The sequence below is a fragment of the Myripristis murdjan genome, chromosome 5, assembly GCF_902150065.1.
Source record: "Myripristis murdjan chromosome 5, fMyrMur1.1, whole genome shotgun sequence".
Classification (NCBI taxonomy): Eukaryota; Metazoa; Chordata; class Actinopteri; order Holocentriformes; family Holocentridae; genus Myripristis; species Myripristis murdjan.
Window position 1 is genome coordinate 39,073,315 of NC_043984.1, and position 23,200 is coordinate 39,096,514.

At 45.6% G+C, this 23,200-nt stretch overlaps 1 protein-coding gene across 1 annotated transcript; it reads right to left on the reverse strand.

Moving 5' to 3' along the window:
• Positions 1-1,568: 1,568 nt before the first annotated feature.
• On the reverse strand, positions 1,569-21,636 carry ctsa (cathepsin A). Its single transcript, XM_030051979.1, has 14 exons — positions 21,482-21,636; positions 18,969-19,129; positions 17,184-17,295; positions 16,955-17,005; positions 13,272-13,358; positions 12,969-13,124; positions 8,154-8,330; positions 6,368-6,459; positions 6,186-6,264; positions 5,736-5,884; positions 5,565-5,640; positions 2,640-2,729; positions 2,212-2,313; positions 1,569-1,947 (listed from the first exon to the last, which is right to left on the reverse strand). Exons 2-14 carry the CDS (start codon positions 19,127-19,129, stop codon positions 1,864-1,866), a joined length of 1,416 nt encoding a protein of 471 aa, XP_029907839.1. The 5' UTR covers positions 21,482-21,636; the 3' UTR covers positions 1,569-1,863.
• Between the last annotated feature and the right edge of the window lie 1,564 nt (positions 21,637-23,200).

Below are 23,200 nucleotides of genomic sequence, written 5' to 3' on the forward strand. Positions count from 1 at the left end.
ATTTTGACTAGTAATAAGACATTTTTGACTTGAAATAAGACAAATAATCTTGGTAAGATTTTGAGTTTTTGCAGTGTACTTCAAGTCAAACTCAGTAAAACCAGTTTGATCACTGAAATAATGGAGTTATTGGCCCCCTTTCACCTGCAGCTGCTCGTCCTGGAACACAGAGCGTCATTTGATCCTCCTCAGAGCTCTGACACGCCCCTCACCTTGTTTGTCCAATCAAATGTCTGTGCCTTCACCTTTTGTGCCATAAACCCTTGCACAAGGTGCTGTGGTAGCTACACCAGTGTGTGTGATTTCATTGATCAAAACAGAAGCAGTTCTGTTTTCATTCTCTGAAGCAGAGAATCCACTCTCCAGATGTTGAATTTAGTGACGTCATCAGTCTGTAGAAACCTGCTCACTTCCATCCTGTGGTCTTAAATCGCAGAGTTCCTCCCTGCTTCATTTCAGACTCTGGTGGCGTTTCGGCGTCGGCTCCTGATGCAAACTGAGCACAGGCGGCGTTGTTTGGTTTCTGAGCAGCTGGAAACAAAATGTACCTCAAACGTTCCCTCAGCGAGGCGGAGGTCGACTTCCAGATCGGCCCCGATCGCTCACTTTAATATTTAACTAGCAAACGCTGATGTCAGCGAATGAAATCGCTTGTCTGTCTGTACTGTAGCCATGGTGACATCACACATCTGTCTAATGCAATGTTACTGTAGCAACCACTCACCTGTCACTCTTCTGTATGAGAAGCCTCTGAAGCAGACTGAGATTATTTTGTGTGTCTAATCTGTAGTTTCACACCACTGGATTAATAAACACACCTGAAACACTGTCGCCCGGGTCATCTGTCTCAGATATTACGATACATTATTATTATTTTGTTAAAAATATGATGATACAATGATTAATGTTTGGGATATTTCCATGATTTTCCTTCCTCCTTGGCTTTAGTACTAACAGGCACTTAACCCTGGTCCTACCATGGTTACCATGGTGACCATGGTAACGGTTTTTAGTAAAGTAAAATCACGTTACGTCTGGTTACCATAATATTTCATGTTACTCATTAAATATTTATTGAATTTCAGTTTTGAATTTTTTGCTTTGTTTTGGTAATCAATATTTGAGAGATGATTGATGAGAATTCATTATTCTTAATTATTTTTTTTTTTTTTTTACTGTTATTACTTACTACTATTTTAATATATTTGTTTTATTTTGGTAAATGATCAGTAACACAATACCATAGTTAAGAATAAAGTATCCATAATTACCATGGCACACCATGGTTAGGAGCAGCCGTAACCATAGCAACCATGAAGCAAAGCAATAAAACTACAGCAGAGAAGACAAACACACCACAGCCGCTTCCTCAGCACGTTCCTACCATCACAGCCTTATTGCTATGAATTCTGGGTAATTCTACTGGTGAGGCCCACATGTGTACCTGAACCTGCAGCCATTTTGGATCTGAGAGGAACCATGGCTGCTACAAGCTGAACCTTTCTCTGTGCACTTCTTGCTTCCTGTTTCAAAATAAGATAGCATTAAGTTTTATTTCTTTTCTTTAATTCATTTTATTCCCTTTGATTCATTAAAGTCAGAAAGAAAAATCAGCAGCTTCATGTCAAACTAAATCAACAGCAGTGCATGTTACCATAGCAACCACATACTGCCATGGTGACTGGTCGAACAGTCAGCACTCTCCAGGAGCAACTGAGCATGTGCAAGACACCAGAATCTGATTGGCTGAGACAACACAGCCTGTCCTAGGATGTGTGTGTGGGGGGCGATTCAACTTCCTGTCTGGTCTCCAAAGAAGAAAAAGAGTGTGTGTGTGTGTGTGTGTGTGTGTGTAGGAGGGGGTTAGTAGGGCTGTCTCTTGATGAAGCGGGAGAACATGGCGTAGGCGGCGACAGGTTTGTCTGTAGGAACCATGTGACCAGAACCCTGCAGAAAATCAAATCATTGTTATTCTCATTATCATCTTATAAATAATTATTTTATTATAACTAATTTTACCAGGTGGAGAACCAGCAGCAGTGTTAAAGGGACATGACACCCTAAAGTTTTGTTTCCATTAAACCAGCACAAACCAAAGCCTCCATATCGACCTCCTCGAAGGAGTTAAAGACAGAAAATTAGTTTGAGTGAACTGTCCCTTTAACCATCTGTGAGGTGCAGGCCGTCTCCTGATGTGGCGGCGGCGTTTACCTTGACGGTGAGGAAGGCGATGTTGTTGAACTCTTTAACGAAGCCACCGACCTGCTGGCCGTCTGCGTCGCTGTAAACCCACGGCCGCCGCTTCACCTCCACCTGAACACAAACACACTCGTCAGACCATCTGACCGCCATCTGACCGCCATCAGACCGCCATCTGGCCGCCATCAGACCGCCATCAGACCGCCATCAGACCGCCATCTGGGCGCCATCAGACCGCCATCAGACCGCCATCAGACCGCCATCAGACCGCCATCAGACCACCATCAGACCGCCATCAGACCGCCATCTGGCCGCCATCTGGCCGCCATCAGACCGCCATCAGACCACCATCAGACCGCCATCAGACCGCCATCTGGGCGCCATCTGGCCGCCATCTGGTCTCATGGAGCCAGCGCGTGGTGGCCGATCCGCCCTCATACCTGCTGGTGCAGAGACTCGACGAACCACTCGTCTCCCAGGAAGTTACAGGCCATGTCCACGTCTCCGTTGTACACCAGCACGCGATATTTCTGCAACCAAACCAGACGGGTCAGAAACCACAACCCAGTCTGACGTTAATCTGATCTGACACTAATCTGACTTGCCGTTAATCTGATCTGAAATATATATATATATATATATATATACACTATATTACCAAAAGTATTCGCTCACCCATTCAAATGATCAGAATCAGGTGTCCTAATCACTTGGCCTGGCCACAGGTGTATAAAATCAAGCACTCAGGCATGCAGACTGTGATACAAGACATTTGTGAAAGAATGGGCCGCTCTCAGGAGCTCAGTGAATTCCAGCGTGGAACTGTCATAGGATGCCACCTGTGCAACAAATCCAGTCGTGAAATTTCCTCGCTCCTAAATATTCCACAGTCAACTGTCAGCTCTATTCTAACAAAATGGAAGCGTTTGGGAACAACAGCAACTCAGCCACGAAGTGGTAGGCCACGTAAAGTGACGGAGAGGGGTCAGCGGATGCTGAAGCGCATAGTGCAAAGAGGTCGCCAACTTTCTGCACAGTCAATTGCTACAGAGCTACAAACTTCATGTGACCTTCAGATTAGCCCAAGTACAGTACGCAGAGAGCTTCATGGAATGGGTTTCCATGGCTGAGCAGCTGCAGCCAAGCCACACATCACCAAGTGCAATGCAAAGCGTCGGATGCAATGGTGTAAAGCACGCCGCCACTGGCCTCTAGAGCAGTGGAGACGCGTTCTCTGGAGTGATGAATCACGCTTTTCCATCTGGCAATCTGATGGACGAGTCTGGGTTTGGAGGTTGCCAGGAGAACGGTACATTTCAGACTGCATTGTGCCGACTGAAATTTGGTGGAGGAGGAATTATGGTGTGGGGTTGTTTTTCAGGAGCTGGGCTTGGCCCCTTAGTTCCAGTGAAAGGAACTTTGAATGCTTCAGGATACCAAAACATTTTGGACAATTCCATGCTCCCAACCTTGTGGGAACAGTTTGGAGCGGGCCCCTTCCTCTTCCAACATGACTGTGCACCAGTGCACAAAGCAAGGTCCATAAAGACATGGATGACAGAGTCTGGTGTGGATGAACTTGACTGGCCTGCACAGAGTCCTGACCTGAACCCGATAGAACACCTTTGGGATGAATTAGAGCGGAGACTGAGAGCCAGGCCTTCTCGACCAACATCAGTGTGTGACCTCACCAATGCGCTTTTGGAAGAATGGTCAAAAATTCCTATAAACACTCTCCTCAACCTTGTGGACAGTCTTCCCAGAAGAGTTGAAGCTGTAATAGCTGCAAAAGGTGGACCGACATCATATTGAACTCTATGGGTTAGGAATGGGATGGCACTTCAGTTCATAGTATGAGTAAAGGCAGGGGAGCGAATACTTTTGGTAATATAGTGTATATACATACACACACACACACACACACACACATATATATATATATATATATATATATATATATATATGAATGTTCACATCTCTGGTTACTTAGTTACTGATTAGTTCTGTGATGTCACAGAGTGTCACAGGGTGTCACAGGGTGCCACAGGGTGTCGGGGTGTCACAGAGTGTCACAGGGTGTCACAGGGTGTCACAGGGTGTCACAGGGTGTCACGGGGTGTCACGGGGTGTCACAGAGTGTCACGGGGTGTCACAGAGTGTCACAGGGTGTCACAGGGTGCCACAGGGTGTCGGGGTGTCACAGAGTGTCACAGGGTGTCACAGGGTGTCACAGGGTGTCACGGGGTGTCACGGGGTGTCACGGGGTGTCACAGAGTGTCACGGGGTGTCACAGAGTGTCACAGGGTGTCACAGGGTGTCACAGGGTGTCGGGGTGTCACAGGGTGTCACAGAGTGTCACAGGGTGTCACAGGGTGTCGGGGTGTCACAGAGTGTCACAGGGTGTCACAGGGTGTCACAGGGTGTCACAGGGTGTCACAGGGTGTCGGGGTGTCACAGGGTGTCACAGGGTGTCACAGGGTGTCGGGGTGTCACAGAGTGTCACAGGGTGTCGGAGTGTCACAGGGTGTCACAGGGTGTCGGGGTGTCACAGGGTGTCAGGGTGTCACAGGGTGTCACAGGGTGTCGGGGTGTCACAGGGTGTCAGGGTGTCACAGAGTGTCACAGGGTGTCACAGGGTGTCACAGGGTGTCACAGGGTGTCACAGGGTGTCGGGGTGTCACAGGGTGTCACAGGGTGTCACAGGGTGTCGGGGTGTCACAGAGTGTCACAGGGTGTCGGGGTGTCACAGGGTGTCGGGGTGTCACAGGGTGTCACAGGGTGTCAGGGTGTCAGAGAGTGTCACAGGGTGTCACAGAGTGTGTCGGGGTGTCACAGGGTGTCACAGGGTGTCACAGAGTGTGTCGGGGTGTCACAGGGTGTCACAGGGTGTCACAGGGTGTCAGGGTGTCACAGGGTGTCACAGGGTGTCACAGGGTGTCAGGGTGTCACAGGGTGTCACAGGGTGTAACAGGGTGTCGGAGTGTCACAGGGTGTCACAGGGTGTCACAGGGTGTCACAGGGTGTCGGAGTGTCACAGGGTGTCACAGGGTGTCACAGGGTGTCACAGAGTGTCACAGGGTGTCACAGGGTGTCGGGGTGTCACAGGGTGTCACAGGGTGTCACAGAGTGTCACAGGGTGTCACAGGGTGTCACAGAGTGTCACAGGGTGTCACAGAGTGTCGGGGTGTCACAGGGTGTCACAGAGTGTCACAGGGTGTCACAGAGTGTCGGGGTGTCACAGGGTGTCACAGAGTGTCACAGGGTGTCACAGGGTGTCACAGGGTGTCGGGGTGTCACAGGGTGTCACAGGGTGTCAGGGTGTCACAGGGTGTCAGGGTGTCAGGGTGTCACAGGGTGTCACTGACCAGAGCTCCCAGCAGTTTGAGGTACTGCTTTCTGACGTCCATGTAGAGTCGACCGTAGTTCAGGTTCACCTCCGCGCTGTGGGGGGCAGAGGTCACAGGTCAGAGGTCACAGGTCAGAGGTCACACAGGGGTCACTCAGAGGTTAGAGGTCACACAGGGGTCAGAGGTCACCTGCAGATGGTCCAGTTGAGCGCCTGTGGGCTGATGTGCAGCGCCGCCTTCACGTAGGGGTTGTTGAGGTACAGGGAGGAAGGGGTGGAGTTGGTGCAGGGGGGGTCCAGCCGCACCTGCTTGTACAGGGAAGCCAGGCCACGCAGCTTCTGAACACACACACACACACACACACGTTTAGCAGCAGAGAACAAACCCAGTCTGTGCGATCTGAGCGGCGTTGTTTTGTTTGAGACCTACAGGAAGTCATCAGCAGAGGATTTAGAAAGAGGGCGGAGCCGCCAGCCAGCCCATTGCCCCACCTATTTAAAGGAATCAGTTTTCATGTGATGTCATTTGTTTTCTGTTTATGACTCGTCTAATCCGGGCCTGGAAAAGTTATCGTCTCTGCTGGTCCAGGACAAAGTAAAATAAATAAATAAATAAATAAAAACAGGCTTGACATCACACCTGGTTCCAAAGCTCCGCCCCCTGGTGCTTTATGAAGCTGTTTCCCAGGTCCCTGATCAGCAGCTGGCCTCCGTCAGAACTACAGCAACAAACATCAACATAACCAACATGAACACATCGTCGTCATCATCACCATCATCATCATCAGTCCTCATGTCGGTTCTCAGGTGACCTGAGCTCACCTGACTCTGTGTCGGACGCCTCCTGGACACGGGGCGTACAGGTTATACAGATTCAGACCAGAGGAGTAGATGATCCGCTGAACCTCCGCCAGCTGAGAGACAGACAGGTCAGACACACAGACAGGTCAGAGAGACGAGCCTCCTAAACTGTAACTACTGCAGTAAACCTGCAGTACTGGAGGTTGCTGTAGTATTTACAGTAGGGAAGTATTTGGACCTACAGGTTGCAGTAGCACTTGCTCAGGAATGAGTCACATTATGATGCCTTCAGGCTCTGCTCAGGAATAATGAGCATCAGATGAAGACAGAGTACTATATTCTCAAATGTCAAACTCAGCGATAACTCGTATGGTTCTTGTTGGGTGAAGGTGTAACATCTTTGACTATCTGGATCTGTGTGCATGACCGTAACCACCACCGATGACACCAAGGTCATGTCCTCGGTATGATATAATCGACTACAAATATACTTTGTGTGGGAAACCACTTGCGCCTCTACATCACCGCACATTATGAAGTAGATCGTCTGCTCGTAACTATATGATCTTTGGTCATTGCAGTGGTTTGTGGGTAGGCTGCCTCAACAACAGGAAGAGGGAAACCCGCCGGATTTGAGTACAGACCGCTACAGACTCCAGCCAAGGAAACGCAATAGAATTTCACTTTTACTTGAATGAAATGAACGTTAACAATGTCGGTATAATTTCTGTTATATTTCTAGATATATAGGTCTCTGTGGACAGCGGTCATGTTCCCTCCCACTGACCGAGTCGCTGGCTGATTATTTTGCTCACAGACATGAAGAGACGTAGACCAGTCCGGATCCCCTCTGAGGAAACAACAGAGCAAGAAGATGAAAGGGCGAGAAATAGAAAGAAAAGTGGTGAATGAGAAGACGAGTGCTGCCCACTGTTCCTCCCCCAGGACAGGATTCTCCTTGTCCCACATACACACTAATGTTAAACAGACAATCCTGCCCTCTGATCCAATTCAAACAATGTAATGACCACAGAGGATTTCTTTGGCAATCATAATGGAACTTATATAGCCTAAATTTACCAACATACCAACTATAAGAGTAATAGTATCATTGTATAACTTAAATTTTGCTTTTACTCGTGCTGTTTGTATTTGAGTTTTTATTTTTTAGTATTTGAATTATTTCAATGTGTCTCAAAGTTGATATTAAGCAGGTGTATTTTATTTTACTTAATTATCCTCCTTACAGTTTGGCAGGAGAGACGTGGGGAGGAGTTTAAAAGACAGGGGCAGAGAGGATGAAAGAACACAAAGAGGAGAGGGTGGAGGCAGAAATATTGAAATATTGAAGATGCAGAAAGAGGAAATGAAAAAGTAAGAGCAGATCATCAACCAGCAGACACAGAAAAGGAGGCTGCGGAAAAGAGTGAAGCAGAATAACCCCCTAACCCTAACCCAAACCCAAACCCATGACATTCATGTAATTTCAGAGAGTCTTCGTGGATGGTGACTGGCTGCCCCCATGTCCTGCCTCTGTCGTTATCCCACAGCTGCCCCCGGACCACCAAATTTTGACCTCGGTATTTGTAAAATCCTGGTTGCGGCCCTGCCTGTGTGATATTGCAAGTTAACTGCAGTTTGATTACAGTAAACGCTAATCTAATCTAATCTAATCCCTTATCTGATTTCCCACTAAACTGATAAATACTGGAAAGCTGCAGTTAGGGTCAGGGGTCAGGGTTTAGAGGTAAGCAGTCAGAGGTTAGGGGTCAGGGGTCAGGGGTTTGGGGACAGGGTTCAGACTCACGCTGCCGGTGCAGTTGGGGTCAGGGTTGTTGTAGAAGTTGCACTTCCCATCCTTGCAGCAGGAGGCCTGAAGCTCCGCCCACAGGCGACTTCCCAGCAGGCCGTGGTAGTAGGCGAAGAACACCAGAGAGTTGTCATTCATCTCATAGCTCGACATCCCATTTCCCACAGCAATGCCCTGCAAGACAACACACCCTTACTGCAGTAAATCTGTGGTACTGTACATTAGTGTAGTATTTACAATAAAGCAGTATTTACAGTGCAGTGCTCAAAATACCCACCTGCAACCTGCAGATTGCAGAAGAAAACAAAAACAACTTGCAATTTTGCAGGCAAAAAAAATCCAGGTAATTTTGTCCTTTTCCACCCAATCTGGCTTGTAATAGGTCCAATAAAGAATAAAGATGTTATAAACAGTTTTCAGGGTGATTTCTTGCTAATAAAATTTGCAAATACACAAAAATATTTGGTTGATGAAGACGCAGGCAGCGCTCTGTTCACTTCCGTGTTGTAAAACTCCCTGGGAGCGAGCAGCAAAAACTCCACTGAAATTCCATGGAATTTGAACACAACAGTGTTGCAGCAGCCATGTCAGTGTACCTGAATGCATCATTTGAAATGTGCCATCATCACTGATCTAGTTGCTGTCATGCTGACAACTGACAGAACTCCCAAAGCTAATTTCTGTAGTGTGCAACAGTGTCGCGTGTGTGTGCGTGCGTGTGTGTGTGTGTGTGTGTGTGTGTGTGTGTGTGTGTGTGTGCGTGTGCATGTTAAAAATGGCTATTTTTGCTCCAAACACACTGATGATGGTACTGGATAACTGTGGAATCCCACAGTTTTTCCTAGATAGAAGCTTATCATCACAGAAAAGCAGAAAAAAAGTCAGCGGATTCCGTTTTCCCGTGAAAGTCATGTGACACGTAGTCAGCACACCAAATCTGGAAGAAGCCGCCAAACTCAACGTAAATGCCTTGAAGTCGGCAAACATTGGAGCCCTTCGGAAACTCGCGGCAAGAAGAAAAAATCCCGAATTGAGATTTGAAATAATCCGTCTTTAATTCACACAATGTAAACTCCATTCTTAAGATGTACAAAGCCGTGTATGATGCTGCTGTTAACTTTGCCAGGCTAGGCAGTAGGCCTGGGCCAAAAAATCAATTTTTATATTAATCATGATTTTTTTCTGGCAATTTTTAAAAATTGATTCTCATACAAAAATCGATATTTATTTATTTATTTATTTATGTATTTATTGGACGACCATGTTTTCTGTGCCATTACACTCGACATCAAGTCAAACCGGCTCGTTGTGTTCGTTCTGGCCGTCTCTTTTCGTCATCTGCACTCCACTTCTGGAAATACAAGCACAGAGATCACCATAGTAACCTGAACGCGAGCAAAACGCACACAACAAAATGGTGGAGCGCAGCGAGCCGGGTACATCAGAGCCACCTGAACTCTTTCCCCCACCGCCCCACTTCAAATCCAACACATCGTCTATTCGTTTTTTATAAAAAACAGGGAACAGGAGAGCTCGACATGAAGAAAGCCGTATGTAAAATTTGTTGCGGTCAAGTCGCTTACTGCAGTAACGCGACAAACATGATGGCGCACATTGCTCGTCACCACCCTGAGAAAAAAAAAACGAGCTGGAGAAAGCGAAACGGTGGCCCTTGGCACAGTTGGCAGTGCAGCAGACAATAGATTCAACTCTCCACAAACTCCCAGCTGGATCAGACAAGGTGTCGAGGGTAACTGCAGCAACTGTACATTTCATATGCAAAGAGATTATAAATATCTCACAAACTGATGTTATGTGTGTTTTGTTTTTTGTAAATATGACTTATGATGTATTGTCAAGTGTTTGGTTTTACCTGTTCTTGTTCAAGGAAAGGAAGTCTCAATACTTGAAATATAAAATCGCAATACTTGGTAAAATCGAATCGCAATACTCGTTTAATCAGAATCGCAATTTAAATCGAATCGGGACCCAAAAAATCATTACAGAATAGAATCGGGACAAAAGCATATCGTCCCAGCCCTACTAGGCAGGTTATAGGAGGGCGGGAAGAACAGCTTTGCTATTTGCAGAAAGCTTTTCCAGATTGCAGAAAAATTTTCTGGACAACTTGCAATTTTACAATTTCGAGCCTGCAGTGGTACAAGCAGTAGTTCTTGCAGTATTAGTAACTGCAATAACTGTCGGTTGGGGTTGTATTTACAGTGCCATAGTAGTATTTTCAGTAGTTGCAGTACCTGCAGGTTGCATTAGTATTTAGAGTGCTACTTGCAGTAACTACATGTTGGTGTAGTATTTACTGAACAGTAGTATTGGCAGTATTATTACTTGTAGTACCTGCAGGTTGCAGTACTACTTGCGGTGTCTGCAGCAATTGCAGCAATTTTTGCAGTAGTACTTTCAGTATTAATTATTGCAGTAGTACTGGGCAATTTGCAATACAATAATGCACTTTACACTTTACTAACCCTAACCCTAAACGGCCGAAACCCTCGATGATTCTGTGGTGACACTACTGATGAAATGTTCCATAGTCAACCCGAAATTTAGGAACTTAAAACGGAGGGAAGTAGGGGTGGACTGGCGACACACATGGACGCACACACAAACTTATGTGTGGGACGTACATGGGTGCGCAAGCACACACATACAACCCTTCATTAAAAAACCAAGCGCCTAATAAACAACATTCTGCCAAAACTAATAACAGTCCTAAAATAAGACCATAAAACAAATTATTTCACAGTTCTAGGAGTCGGATTAAAATCAACACCTTACATTAGATATAAAATAAAAAACGCCTTCAGGTGCCTGAGACCCAGGCTAGGGAGTCAGGCACAGGATGGGCAGGGAACCACTATAATCTGAGACAACTAGACAGGCATTAACATCCCCAGGAGTCAGACAAATGAGGAACGACAGGATAGAATAGAAACAACGGGACATATGGGAGCGGGGGCTGAGACCCAGTCCAGGGAGTCAGCAACACTCACAAATGTCCCACAAAAAAAAAAAAAAAAAAAAAAAAAAAAATTTTTGACAACAGGACATGTGAGAACAATTGCTAAGGCCCAGTTACGGGAGTCAGCAACACTCACATGTCCTCAAATCTAATAGTTTTTTTTCCCCTATAACCCACCAACCCAAAACCAAACCCAACCCTACCCCCTTCCTAAACCTAACCTACTTCTGACCACACCTAACCCTAACCTTTTCCTAACCCTAACCTTAACCTCTCTTAATTATTCCTAACCATAACCCTCTCCCTAAACCTAACCACACCCCAGACCATGCCTAAACCTAACCTTTTCCTAACCCTAACCTTAACCTCCCTTAATTATACCTAACCATAACCCTGTCCCTAAACCTAACCACACCCAGACCATGCCTAAACCTAACCTTTTCCTAACCCTAACCTTAACCTCCCTTAATTATACCTAACCATAACCCTCTCCCTAAACCTAACCACACCCCAGACCATGCCTAAACCTAACCTTTTCCTAACCCTAACCTTAACCTCCCTTAATTATACCTACCATAACCCTCTCCCTAAACCTAACCACACCCCAGACCATGCCTAAACCTAACCTTTTCCTAACCCTAACCTTAACCTCCCTTAATTATACCTAACCATAACCCTCTCCCTCAACCTAACCAACTCACAGTCTATACCTAAACCTAACCTTTCCCTAACCCTAACCTCCAACCCCCTTACCTTAATTTTCCTCCTAGCTATACCCAACCCTAACCTTTCCCTAAACTTAACCAACCCCAATACATACACCTAACCCTAACCTTTTTCTAAACCTAACCTCTCAACCTCCTACCTAAACCTAACCCTAAACAAACAAACCCCCCCCCCCCCCCCCCCCCACCCCCCTCCCCACCCCTCATCTTACGCGTATAGCATGGAGGACACTAGACCTCCCGTCAAACCCCTCTAACCCTAACAACTAACCAAGTCATCGGACCTACGCGATAGTTGGGGAATTTGGGAGGGAAAGGGGACCTTTTAGTACAGGTCCTATCCCCCCACTGACCCCAGAAAGCGAAAACGTAGACTTAGCAACAGGATTGGGCCCCCAATTTGTTGCAACATGTAAGTGACTGGAGGGTCGGAGGTGAGCCCATGGGCAGACCATAGCCTGACAGTTTCTGAAGCCCAGTCCAGGGAATCGGAGCTGCCATGTGGGCTCACACTATCTCCTAACTCGGTCCACGCATGGTGTTCTTCAGGGCTTTGGCATGTCCAGTAACGTACGAGGGCCAGTGCCTTTTAACTCGAAAACTCACAACTATGCCGCTTGTACTACCGAAATTGGAGATGAAGTTGGTGTGAGATATCGTGTTCCATCTAACCCTAACCTAACCCTAACTCTGCACTTTAATCAGCCCCTCAACATATAATTTAGTGTTTAAGCAGTGGTGAAATGAGAATGGTCCCCTGAGCCTTGGCCTGTATGTTTTATGATCAACTATGCTGTTTGTTTTGTTTTGTTTTGTTTCTTTTTATTCTACTGTGTATGAGCGTTATGTACAACACCAACCTGCCAATGGGACTAGAGATGAAAATTAGCCGCATGGCTACAATCTCAAGTGTTTACATTTATATGTGCATTAACATGCACTGTCCCATTTCTTTAAAAAAATAAATAAATCTACAAAACTACAAATTTGCAGTGTCTGCAGGCTGTAGTACTCTCTGTAGTGATACTTGTAGTACCTGCTGTTTGCAGTAGTATTTGCAGCAGTACCTGCAGGCTGCAGTAGTATTTGCAGTAGTATTTGCAGTACCTGCAGGTTGAGGCTGGCGTCCTCCATCACCCTCTCGGCCAGCGTCGGGATGTAGATCCCTGCGTAACTTTCTCCGGTCAGGAAAAGCTCATTCTTCTGGAACTCCGGAAAGAGCCGGAAAAATTCCTTCAGAGCCAGGTAGTTGTTCATGGACACCTGCACACGCGCAGACACACACACACACACACACACACACACACACACAGTTACCCACAAGGCCCTGCATCACAGTGCAGTTTGGGCACATCATTTACATTTATCTGATTAAGATGCAAAAGTTTTAATGAAGTCTGACAGACTGACCTCGGTATCATTGGTGATGTAGTTCCTGTCGTCAGAGTAGGAGAACCCAACCCCTGCTGGAGACTCCAGGTACAGCACGTTGGCAATCTGACCAATCAGGAAGCAAAACGTTTAAGAATGGAATACTACTACTACTACTAATTATTATAATAATAACTCATTTTATCTGACTGGTCCTTAACAAGACAAAGACTGAAATATGAAGAAACAACAAGGAGCCTCTACATGGCTCACGACTCCGCGCCATGGAGGCCATCTTGGATAAACAGATGATGATTGGCTAAAGTGACAACCAGGAAGTGGCAGAAATTTTCTGATGTCACTTCCTTGATAAAAACAACAATAAGAATAATAGCTTTAATGTATATAGCACCTTTCATGAGACCCAAGGTCGCTTTACAACAAGATACAAACAACAACAAATCAAGACAGGCAATAAACAAACAACAACAAAAAAAAAACTAGTTGCCATAAGCCTCAGTAAATAGGTGTCTTTTCAAAGCAGCCTCGAAAGAGTCCAGAGTTGGAGCGTGGTGGACCTCCAACGGGAGAGAGTTCCAGAGGTTGGGGGCTGCCACACTGAAAGCTCTGTCCCCAATGGTCCACTTGGCAATTCTGGGAACAGAGAGAAGATCCACTTCCAGAGATGGTGATATGGAGATGCCATCCACACAAAGTAGGAAATCTCCAGCCTTCTGGAGCAGCGCCTTGGGAGACACAACCAAGAGCTCTGTATTTGAACTGTTAAATTTGAGGAGATTAGAGGTCATCCAGGTCTTTATTTCTCTGAGGCAGTTGACTAGGGACTGAGGAGGGAGCTGATTGGATGGTGTGGTGCTGAGATACAACTGAGTGTCATCAGCATAGGAGTGAAAGCTGAGACCATGGTGGCAGATGATCTGACCAAGGGGAAACATGTATATGGTGAAAAGTGATGGACCAAGCAAGAAAACTTGTGGCACACCATGGTAAACTGGGGCTGTGCAGGGTCTGGAACCATTGATGGCGACAAACTGTTGTTGGGGAGATATGATTGAAACCAGGAGAGGGCTGTGTCAGTGAATCCGTGGTAGGTGGAGAGGCGGTCCAGGAGGATGGTGTGAGAAACTGTGTCAAACACAGCGAAGAGGTCCAGGAGAACAACAATACTGATGTGGCCAGAATCAGCAGCAATGAGAAGGTCATTGGTGATTTTCAACAGGGCGGTCTCTGTGCTGGGGTGAGGTCAATAGGCTGATTGGAATGATTCAAAAAGCTTATGGTTGGACATGTGTTGTTGAATTTGGGCAGCAACTGCTCTTTCCAAGATCTTACTGAGGAAGGTGAGATTAGAAATGGATGCAACATGGATGGAGTCCAAAAGCTGAGGTCTATGTGAAGTAATGGGAGGCAGGTGCCAGGAGCTGCTGGTGGATGGAATCCACTTAAACTTGGAAGAAGTCCAAGAACCTGGAGCAGAGATCCGGGGCATCTGAAGGGTTGGGGGCACTGAGAAGGCATAGTAGGCGGTTAACAACCTTCTGGGGTTGTCCTGCTGAGACCCAATAAGGGTGGAATAATATTGGGTCTTGGTCCGGGAGAGTGCAGCCTTGTATTCCTGCACATGGCCCTTATAGGCTAGATGGTGGACAACGAGGCCAGTTTTTTTTTTTTTTTGTACAGCCTCTTCAGCTGCCAGCCAGTGGACTTCAAGGTGCGGAGCTCAGCAGTGTACCACGGGGCTGGATGGTTGAAGGAGACACTCTGGGTTATGAGGGGGACGAGGGAGTCGAGGCTGAGAGACAAAGCAGCATCATAGTGGGCTACCAGCCCTTCTACCATGGTGTAAGGGGAGACCATAGCCATATGAGTTGCTATCTGAGCAGATAGGGCTGGTGCACTCACTTTCTTGATGTTCCTGAATGTGATGTTGCAGTTAGGGTGCTGCTTGGGCAATGGGGCAGGTATGGTGAAAACTACTGCATGATGGTCTGTGATGGCAAAGTCCAGGCATTCCAGGTTGGAGGGGGGCGTGCCAGTGGAACAAACGAACATGTTGGGTGATATCAAAACAGTCCAGCAGTGCCAGAAATGCTGATGCAAACGTGCAGCTGCTGTCATCCACATGTATGTTGACGTCACCAATCAGGAGTGTGGAGGGAGACATGGCACTGTTATGACTGGGGTCATTTATTTTGTTTTGTTTACATCTCTGTGCTGACAGCTCTCTCTCCCCTCCCTCTCTGCAGTAGCAATCAGCTGTGTGTGTGTGTGTGTGTGTGTGAGATGAGCTGCAGGTGTGTGAACCTCTCCAGGCTGACCATGTGACCGGGCTGCTGCCTGTCGATTGGCTGATCTCTTCAGTTTAAATTCCAGCTGATTCCCACCTTCGCCCTCTCTGACTCTCCCCATTTCCAACTGACAGCAGCCTGTGTGTTGAGTGTGATGCTGTCATTTGGTACTAGATAGCCATTTTCTGTGTTTTGAATAGCTGTAGCTATTAGCCATTAGCTTTGTGTGCTTTACCTGTGAATCTGTCACAGGTTAGTTATTTGTATATACTGTAAATACTGTCAATTCTTCAGTAGCAGTCTCAGTAGGAGGGAGAAGCCTTTTTTTTGTTGATCCGTTTCTCCGGTTTATTCCTGTTAGGAGGTAGCTAAGTTTGACTGTCTTTTGTTTATATTTTGTTTCTTGACAGGTAAGATAGGGATCTTGGTTAGTGGCTTTGTTTAGATTAAGACAACCCGGAGCTGGGAAAATCCAGCTAGCATGAACACAGCACACTCAAATGAGGTGACAACAGGCACATTGACCTCTTTAATCTGGATGTCCACACGATGGATGACAGCCAGCATGCCACCAACACAATTTGAACAAGGCTTATGAATATACCCTTAGCCGGGGGGTGTGGCTCGATTGAGAGCAACAAAGTTATGATCTTTTTGCCTTGTCTCTGTAATACAAAGGATGTGGATGTTTCTGTCAGTAATGGTATCATGAAGAGGTTTATTGTTAAGGGACCGAACATTCTGCAGCATGAACGTGGCAGCATTGTTCGTAGCAGAGGCAGGCTGAGTGTGAGGAGTGAGGCTGTTGACGCATACCAGGGGGCGGAGCTTTCTCTCACACACGTGGGGTTTGTTGTGATGAGGACCGGAATTATTGACAGACAGTATGGAGGGAATCGGTGAATCAGAATAAATAAACTTGCGTCCAGAGCCCCTGTGTATGTACCGGGAGTGACACAAGAGTCTAAGGGATTTAATCACTGCAAGGGAGTCCAGAGTGGAGTTGCTGATAAAGTTGTGAAGCTCCGTGGTGGATTTCAACATCCTCCTCCCCAATGACAGGTAGCTACAGCTGACCAACACCACCAATGGAAAGCAAAACGCCCAATCCAACATTTCCCCGACATCCGGGTAGAGAGAGTCCAACACAGCGTACCGCAGCTGGAGATTCAAGGATTGTTTAACCCAGAGGAATACTCGACTCCGTGCAGGATTAACATGACAGCGCGATAGCTAACTCGACTGGAGGCTACCGGCAACAGTACCTGAACAATGGACCGGTAAATTCTGAAAACTGTCCGATCAATTAACAGCGATAATCCACATGTTGAAACATGTCAGAAAGATTTGAAAAAAGCGACTCTGATGCCAAAACAACAAGTTGATGCTGTGGAAGGTCAAAGGTCAGCTCACCTTGTTCCAGGAGTAGGGGTTGTACTCCAGAGACACACCGTCATCCTGCACCTGAAACACACACACACACACATTGAAAATTAAATAAAACTGAACATCTCCCATTGTTTCCTGTCTGTTTGAACTGATCTGATATCTGATCTGCCTGGGGACTGAACTCAGATCAGCTGGACTGTGTGAAAACAGAGAACCAATCAGCTGTCAGGACATGGCTGATGTCATGAGTTACCAGGAAGGGTCCATGTTCGGTCAGCAGGCCGTCCAGCGAGCTGCAGCCCGGCCCACCGTTCAGCCACAGAACCACGGGGTCGCTGGCTGGGTCACCCTGAGACTGCACCAGCCTGCACACACACACACACACACACACACACACACACACACACACACACACACACACACACACACACACACACACACACACACACACACACACACACACACACACACACACACACACAGACAGAGGCAGCTGTCACTGTGAGACACAAACAGCCAATCAGCTTTGAGATCTAATGTGCGTTTAAAAGAATCTGGACATGACAGTTTCCAGTTGCCGTGGCAACAGCACAGGCCACAAAGGAACTGTGTTACATCACATGACAGAGCTACTTCCTGTCTTAATAGACAACAGGAAGTAGCTTGGTCGTCATGGTTCTCCACACAGAGCTGCAGTCCCAGGTGTTTCACCTGTTGACTCGTTATCCAGGTCACTGAAGCCACTGGCTCGTTGGTTACTAAGTTACTAACGAGCCGGCGGCTTCAGCGACCTCCATTCAACTCCCTGTGGACAGGAAACAGGAAGTTTCACTGAAATCAGGAGGACTCACATTCACTGAAAACTTCTGAGCGATGACAAAGCTCTCATCGCACATCCTTTCATTATTGTTGTTGTTGTTATTATTATCAATAATATTGAATATTATTATCATACAGTGGTGGAAAAAAGTTCGGACACCCTTAAAATTTTACACAATCTCAAATATTATCATGAAATATTTGTGGAAAAATCTTTTTTTGTGTTTCAAAAGGTGTGGATGCATTAGACAGACAAACAAATACAAATTATATTTTTTTGTTTATTGTTTACAAGAAAAACTACCCAAACTAAATAGTTGACAGTGTAATCTTTATCTTCAGGCGTGTTTCCTGCGTTAGGTTCCTTGTTTTAGCCATTTTTGTGTCTGAAGAACTTTCAGATGTGCTGCTTTATATAGACACAAAGCTTGGCAACAAAAATTGTGTCTTTTAATAAAAAGAACGACCTTCACCACTGGTACCAAAACCCAATACTCAAAATTTCTTATGTATTTTTATGGAACCAATCAATTTTAAGTTTTGAATGGCTTTTTTAGGATTTGTTTAGTATTTTGGCTGTGACTGGACTAAAAGAAATTTCACTTGAAGACCTAAAGAGTGATTTGTTAATGCAATATTTCACAAATGCATGGGGTGTCCAAAAACTTTTTTCCACCACTGTATTTTATTTTATCTAATAGTACACTTATTATTATTTGGTTATATTACTGTTATTATCATATTATGCCATTACATTATATATTTGGGACTTTTGCAGCAGCACTGTGATGTTTTATTATTCTGTGTCACTCCACTTTCATCATGTTCTGTAATAATTAATTAATGAACCCGATTTATATGGTATCAGTCTGCCTCTCAGGCTGTGGGCGGGGCTAACAGGAGGTTCAGGAAGCTCCGCCCTCCAGACAACTTCCTGGACAGCAAAGCAGCATGAGAGGCTGCAGGTCAAACTGGGTGTTCAGTTAAAGTTCTGACAGAACGATTTGTGTTGCTGGAGCTGAAACACTGATCAAATCAATCAATCATTCCTGATCTGTGGCTGTTTGATGGATGGTTGTGGACCTGCTGCTCCACAGGAGGTTTTCAGAAAAATCAATGTCAGTTTTCCAAACGCACGTCATGACATCACACGCCCCACCCATCTGCCCCGTTGTCTCGTCAGCTGACCCGGCTGGTCATGTGATTGACAGGTACTGACCAGTAGTGCAGGTGCTTCCCGTCGGCCACGTTCAGGTAACCTGAGAACTGCCTGAAGCTGGGCTGCTTCTGCAGGCCGGGCAGGAACTTCACTTCATCCTGGTCCCGAGCTGCCTCGCTTCCCAGCATGCCGAGCAGCACAGCCAGCAGCCAGAGGGACATCTGCAACACAACACCCCTTACCTCAGCACACCTGACACACCTGACATCAGCACAGCTACAACGATGGGAGCTGAACCCATCAATCAATCAACAGAAAATCAATTATAATTTTGATAATCTAGGAATGGGTTTAATCATTTATCAGCTGTGGAACGGGCTCCCTCTGGACATCAAGTCTGCCCCCTCTCTTGAGTCCTTCAAGGCCAAGATGAAAACCCACCTTTTCAATGATAATCTCTGATTTGGTATGCTTTGTGTTGTGAGATGAATGTGTAAATCTTCTTATTGTCCTCGGCATGTACTGTCTCTTTTTGTTCGCGGGCTGCACCCCGGGCCAATGTAATAGTTGGATGGGGGGCGTGTTATAAATAAACATAACATAACATAACATAACATAACAAAGCAAAACAAAACATCAAGCGGGAGCTGTTCCAGATGCTCAGAACCTGTTTTTTGCACACCTGTGTGTCTCTGCAGGTGCAGGAACTGAAACAGACAGGAAGTCACCTGGAACCTGCAGCACTTCCTGTTTTTATTGGCAAAGGACGTTTGAGTCACAGGCTCTGTCCCAATTCAAAGGCTGTACGCTACCCAGGTCCTATTTGTAGGCTGCTTATGTCACGGCGGAGTGACAAGTGCTGTCCCAATTCAGTTTTACCGCGCAGGGTCCTGCAAATGCAGCCCACAGATCCAGCCTATTTTTGACTAATTTGCAGGAAACACCTCCACGATGCTTCGCGGCCGACATCACAGCCTACTTCCCAGGGTACCTTTCGGTCCGGTTGAATTTCTGGATCAGCCACCATTGCTGGAGTTATGAAGCCTGTTTCAGACCGTCTTAATGTTCATATCATGACGTTTTGATAAGTTTTCATCCCTATAATTACCACCATAGATTCGGTTTAGCTGTTAACTGTATCTGAACAACGCCTGTAAATGCAAGTTTAGTTAGATGAGTTAGACAGGCATTTTGCACGATGTTTCCATAGCAACCATCAGCGCATCAGGTACGTTACAATGTAGCCATGTGTACAATTACTTTAATTGGGATTGTCTGTTGCAATTTGTGAGGTGTAACAATTATCTTAATTTTCTACATCTTCATGAAGACAAAATAAAATAAAATACATAAAACTACAGAATCAATGTTGTCCATCTTGAGAGCGTTGGAGCTGCTTATCGTTTTGTTTCATGCACAGGTGTTCACCGACACACCTCCCAAACCTACTTCAGCATTTTACGCTGCGTCACTTGAATGCGCTTCAGGAAGCCTCGATAATAATGACGTAGGAATCCTCCACAGGCTACACCGTCCCAATTCACTAAACTTTTAGTTCCGGTAAACTTGATATCGGCATCTACGTCGGACGCCTCCTACGTGGGCACCGTGGGCTGAGACCTAGTAGTCATCGAGCCCTTCGACTGAGACAGACCCAGAGTCTGTTGTCAGGCAGTCTTGAGACAGAAAACATGGCACAGCCAATCAGAAACTAACACATCACAACACATTGTTAGCATGAAACATCACTGATGTCATAATTATTGATGACGTGTTGACATGCGGCGCTTCTTCTGTCAATAAAATTCTCAGAGCAGCAGCCATAGAAACCCAAAGCTTAAAGTTATAAGAGAACAGTGAGCAAACCTCAACTTCGTAAAGTTTTAACCAGAAGACAGTAACCAATAAATCGATTATCAAAATTATTATAGATCAAAGTTACTTGATTTCCTGTTGACTGACTTATTGATTGAGCTGTAAAAAGCTCCACCAGAGCCTATGATAAGAACATCTGGCATAGAGTTCGGCAGAACTTCACTAAGAACCAAAACCCAGAACAAAATCCCTCAACTTATTCCGTCTGTCTTCTCCCACCACAACGTTAGAGGGCGCTACAGAGCAACACAACCCGATCTGAAAGGTTTTACTGAGATAACACGATGTTAGGGAGAGGTTCTGTCAATGCCGAACATCCCACAAGACCCAAACAGAGTGGAACATGTGTTGGTTCTGCACTGCGTTCTGCCGCCTCTGGTCCAGAACCAACAAACTGCAAACCGACAGACTTTCTGAACGGAACCTGGTGACGAATGAAAGAACTGAGGGAGTGCGAGCTCCTCAGAGCGACACACACACACACACACACACACACACACACACACACACACACACACACACACACACACACACACACACACACACACACACACACACACACAGACACACAAAGCGGGTTTCGGCTGGTTTCGGTGTGTCGGAGTGTCCAACCCGGAACAGACTCCACGATGCTAACGGCTAACGGCTAAGTTAGCTGCTAACGCGGAGAAGCTAAGCAGCAGGCAGGTAAGACTCACCGTGGAGCTCGTGTAAAGGTTCTCCAGTGAAACAGGTTCTCCAGTGGAACAGACAGTCTTTCGGGCCGTTTGGTTCTCAGCAGGTTAAACTGCAGCTTCCGCACACCAACAATCACTGCAGGTCATATGAGCAGCCGGTCACATGACCCCGGATCACATGACCACACCCCTGGAAGTAGGATGTTCTTTTTTTTTTTTTTTTGTCCATTATTTTATTGAATTCAGCTCAAGTACATAAAGTCTACATGTTACATTCATTTTTCATTAGAAAAGATTCTGTAAATGTACTTAATTATAAAATAATCTAAAAATGAATTAAATTGAACAAAAATAAAATCTAGGGAAAAGAAAGAAAGAAACAAACAAAAATCTTCTGGGTCTGCTAACTGACTGGAGTAAATTAGAAATGTAATGTAATAGTTTTTGCCAATCTGTGATTTCTGAGTTTTTTTCTGAATTTTCAGTGGTAGTCAAATATGTTTTAAAATCGGAATCTGTAACAATGTAAAAGGACGGTAATCTGTCTGCCAAATTTTATGGATATAATTTTTAGGCAAAATAATCATCAAATTAATTGTAAAAGTTTCGTCTACTGAAGAATTGGGATTGTTAAAGATGAGTGATATTTCAGTCTTTGTTAGTATGATGTCTTTGTCGAAATATTTTGTGAAATGATCCTGTAAATCAAACCAAAAAGAAGTTGTATGAAAACAATGGACACCGACATGTTTCGCCTCATGGTCACAAACTGTACACATTTTCTTTAACAGGATGAAACACAAACTCCTGTATTTTATTGGAATTAGCCTACATATTTATAAGGGTTAGTTAGTGCCTCGGAGCAAAGCCCTGAGGTCACTATTGTTATCCTGCGTGTTTCTTATTCTTATTACATTCTTATAATAAGAATCAGACATGGGATGTTTATTTACCTTGACAGTTTTGGAGTTAACTTCCTCCTTCTTCAGAAAGGTCCAACTGACAGCTGGAGTGGCACCTGTCAGATGCGGCAGACCAGACCTGACCGGGTGCCGCGGCCGGTGCCAGCCAGCACCAGGTCTGCTGGATCTGACAAGTGCGCCGCGCACAGATTGCTGTACTTTCATTATAAACCGACTTTTGTTCATATGCGGTTGCAGCAGCACAACGGACAACAACACAGACAACACGGTTGATTATTGATTGCACAACGCGGCCATTCGCCGGTAATCGCGCTGCGCGCATTGAACAGTTTTGCAGAGGCAGGAGGAAAGTTGCATGATTTACGTCGAATCCATGCACGGTCACCGTGCATGTGCTCGTGTATGTGCTCGTACCGTGCTGAAGCACACCCCTTCCAACCAGATTTCGGGGGCAAACGTGCTTGGGCGCTCCTTACACTTTTGAAACAGATGGAATTAGAGAAAAAAGTCCTTTTACCCTCTGTAGTTTAGGTAGATAAAGGTCTCAGTCACAGTTGAGTAAAGTAATCTTAGCCTATTTCTATAAATGTCATAGAATCTTTTTAAGAAGATATTTTATTTTCACGGACCCCTTGCAATTACACCACGGATCACTAGGGGTCCGCCGACCCCCGGTTGTGAAACACTGCCATAAACTGTCTGGATTCTTCAGATATCTTTTGATCCAGTTGAGTTTTATAATTTGTTTAACAAACTTCCAGTCCTCTTTCAACAAAAGGGTTAGGTGGAACTGATTTTTTAATTTATGGGACTTATT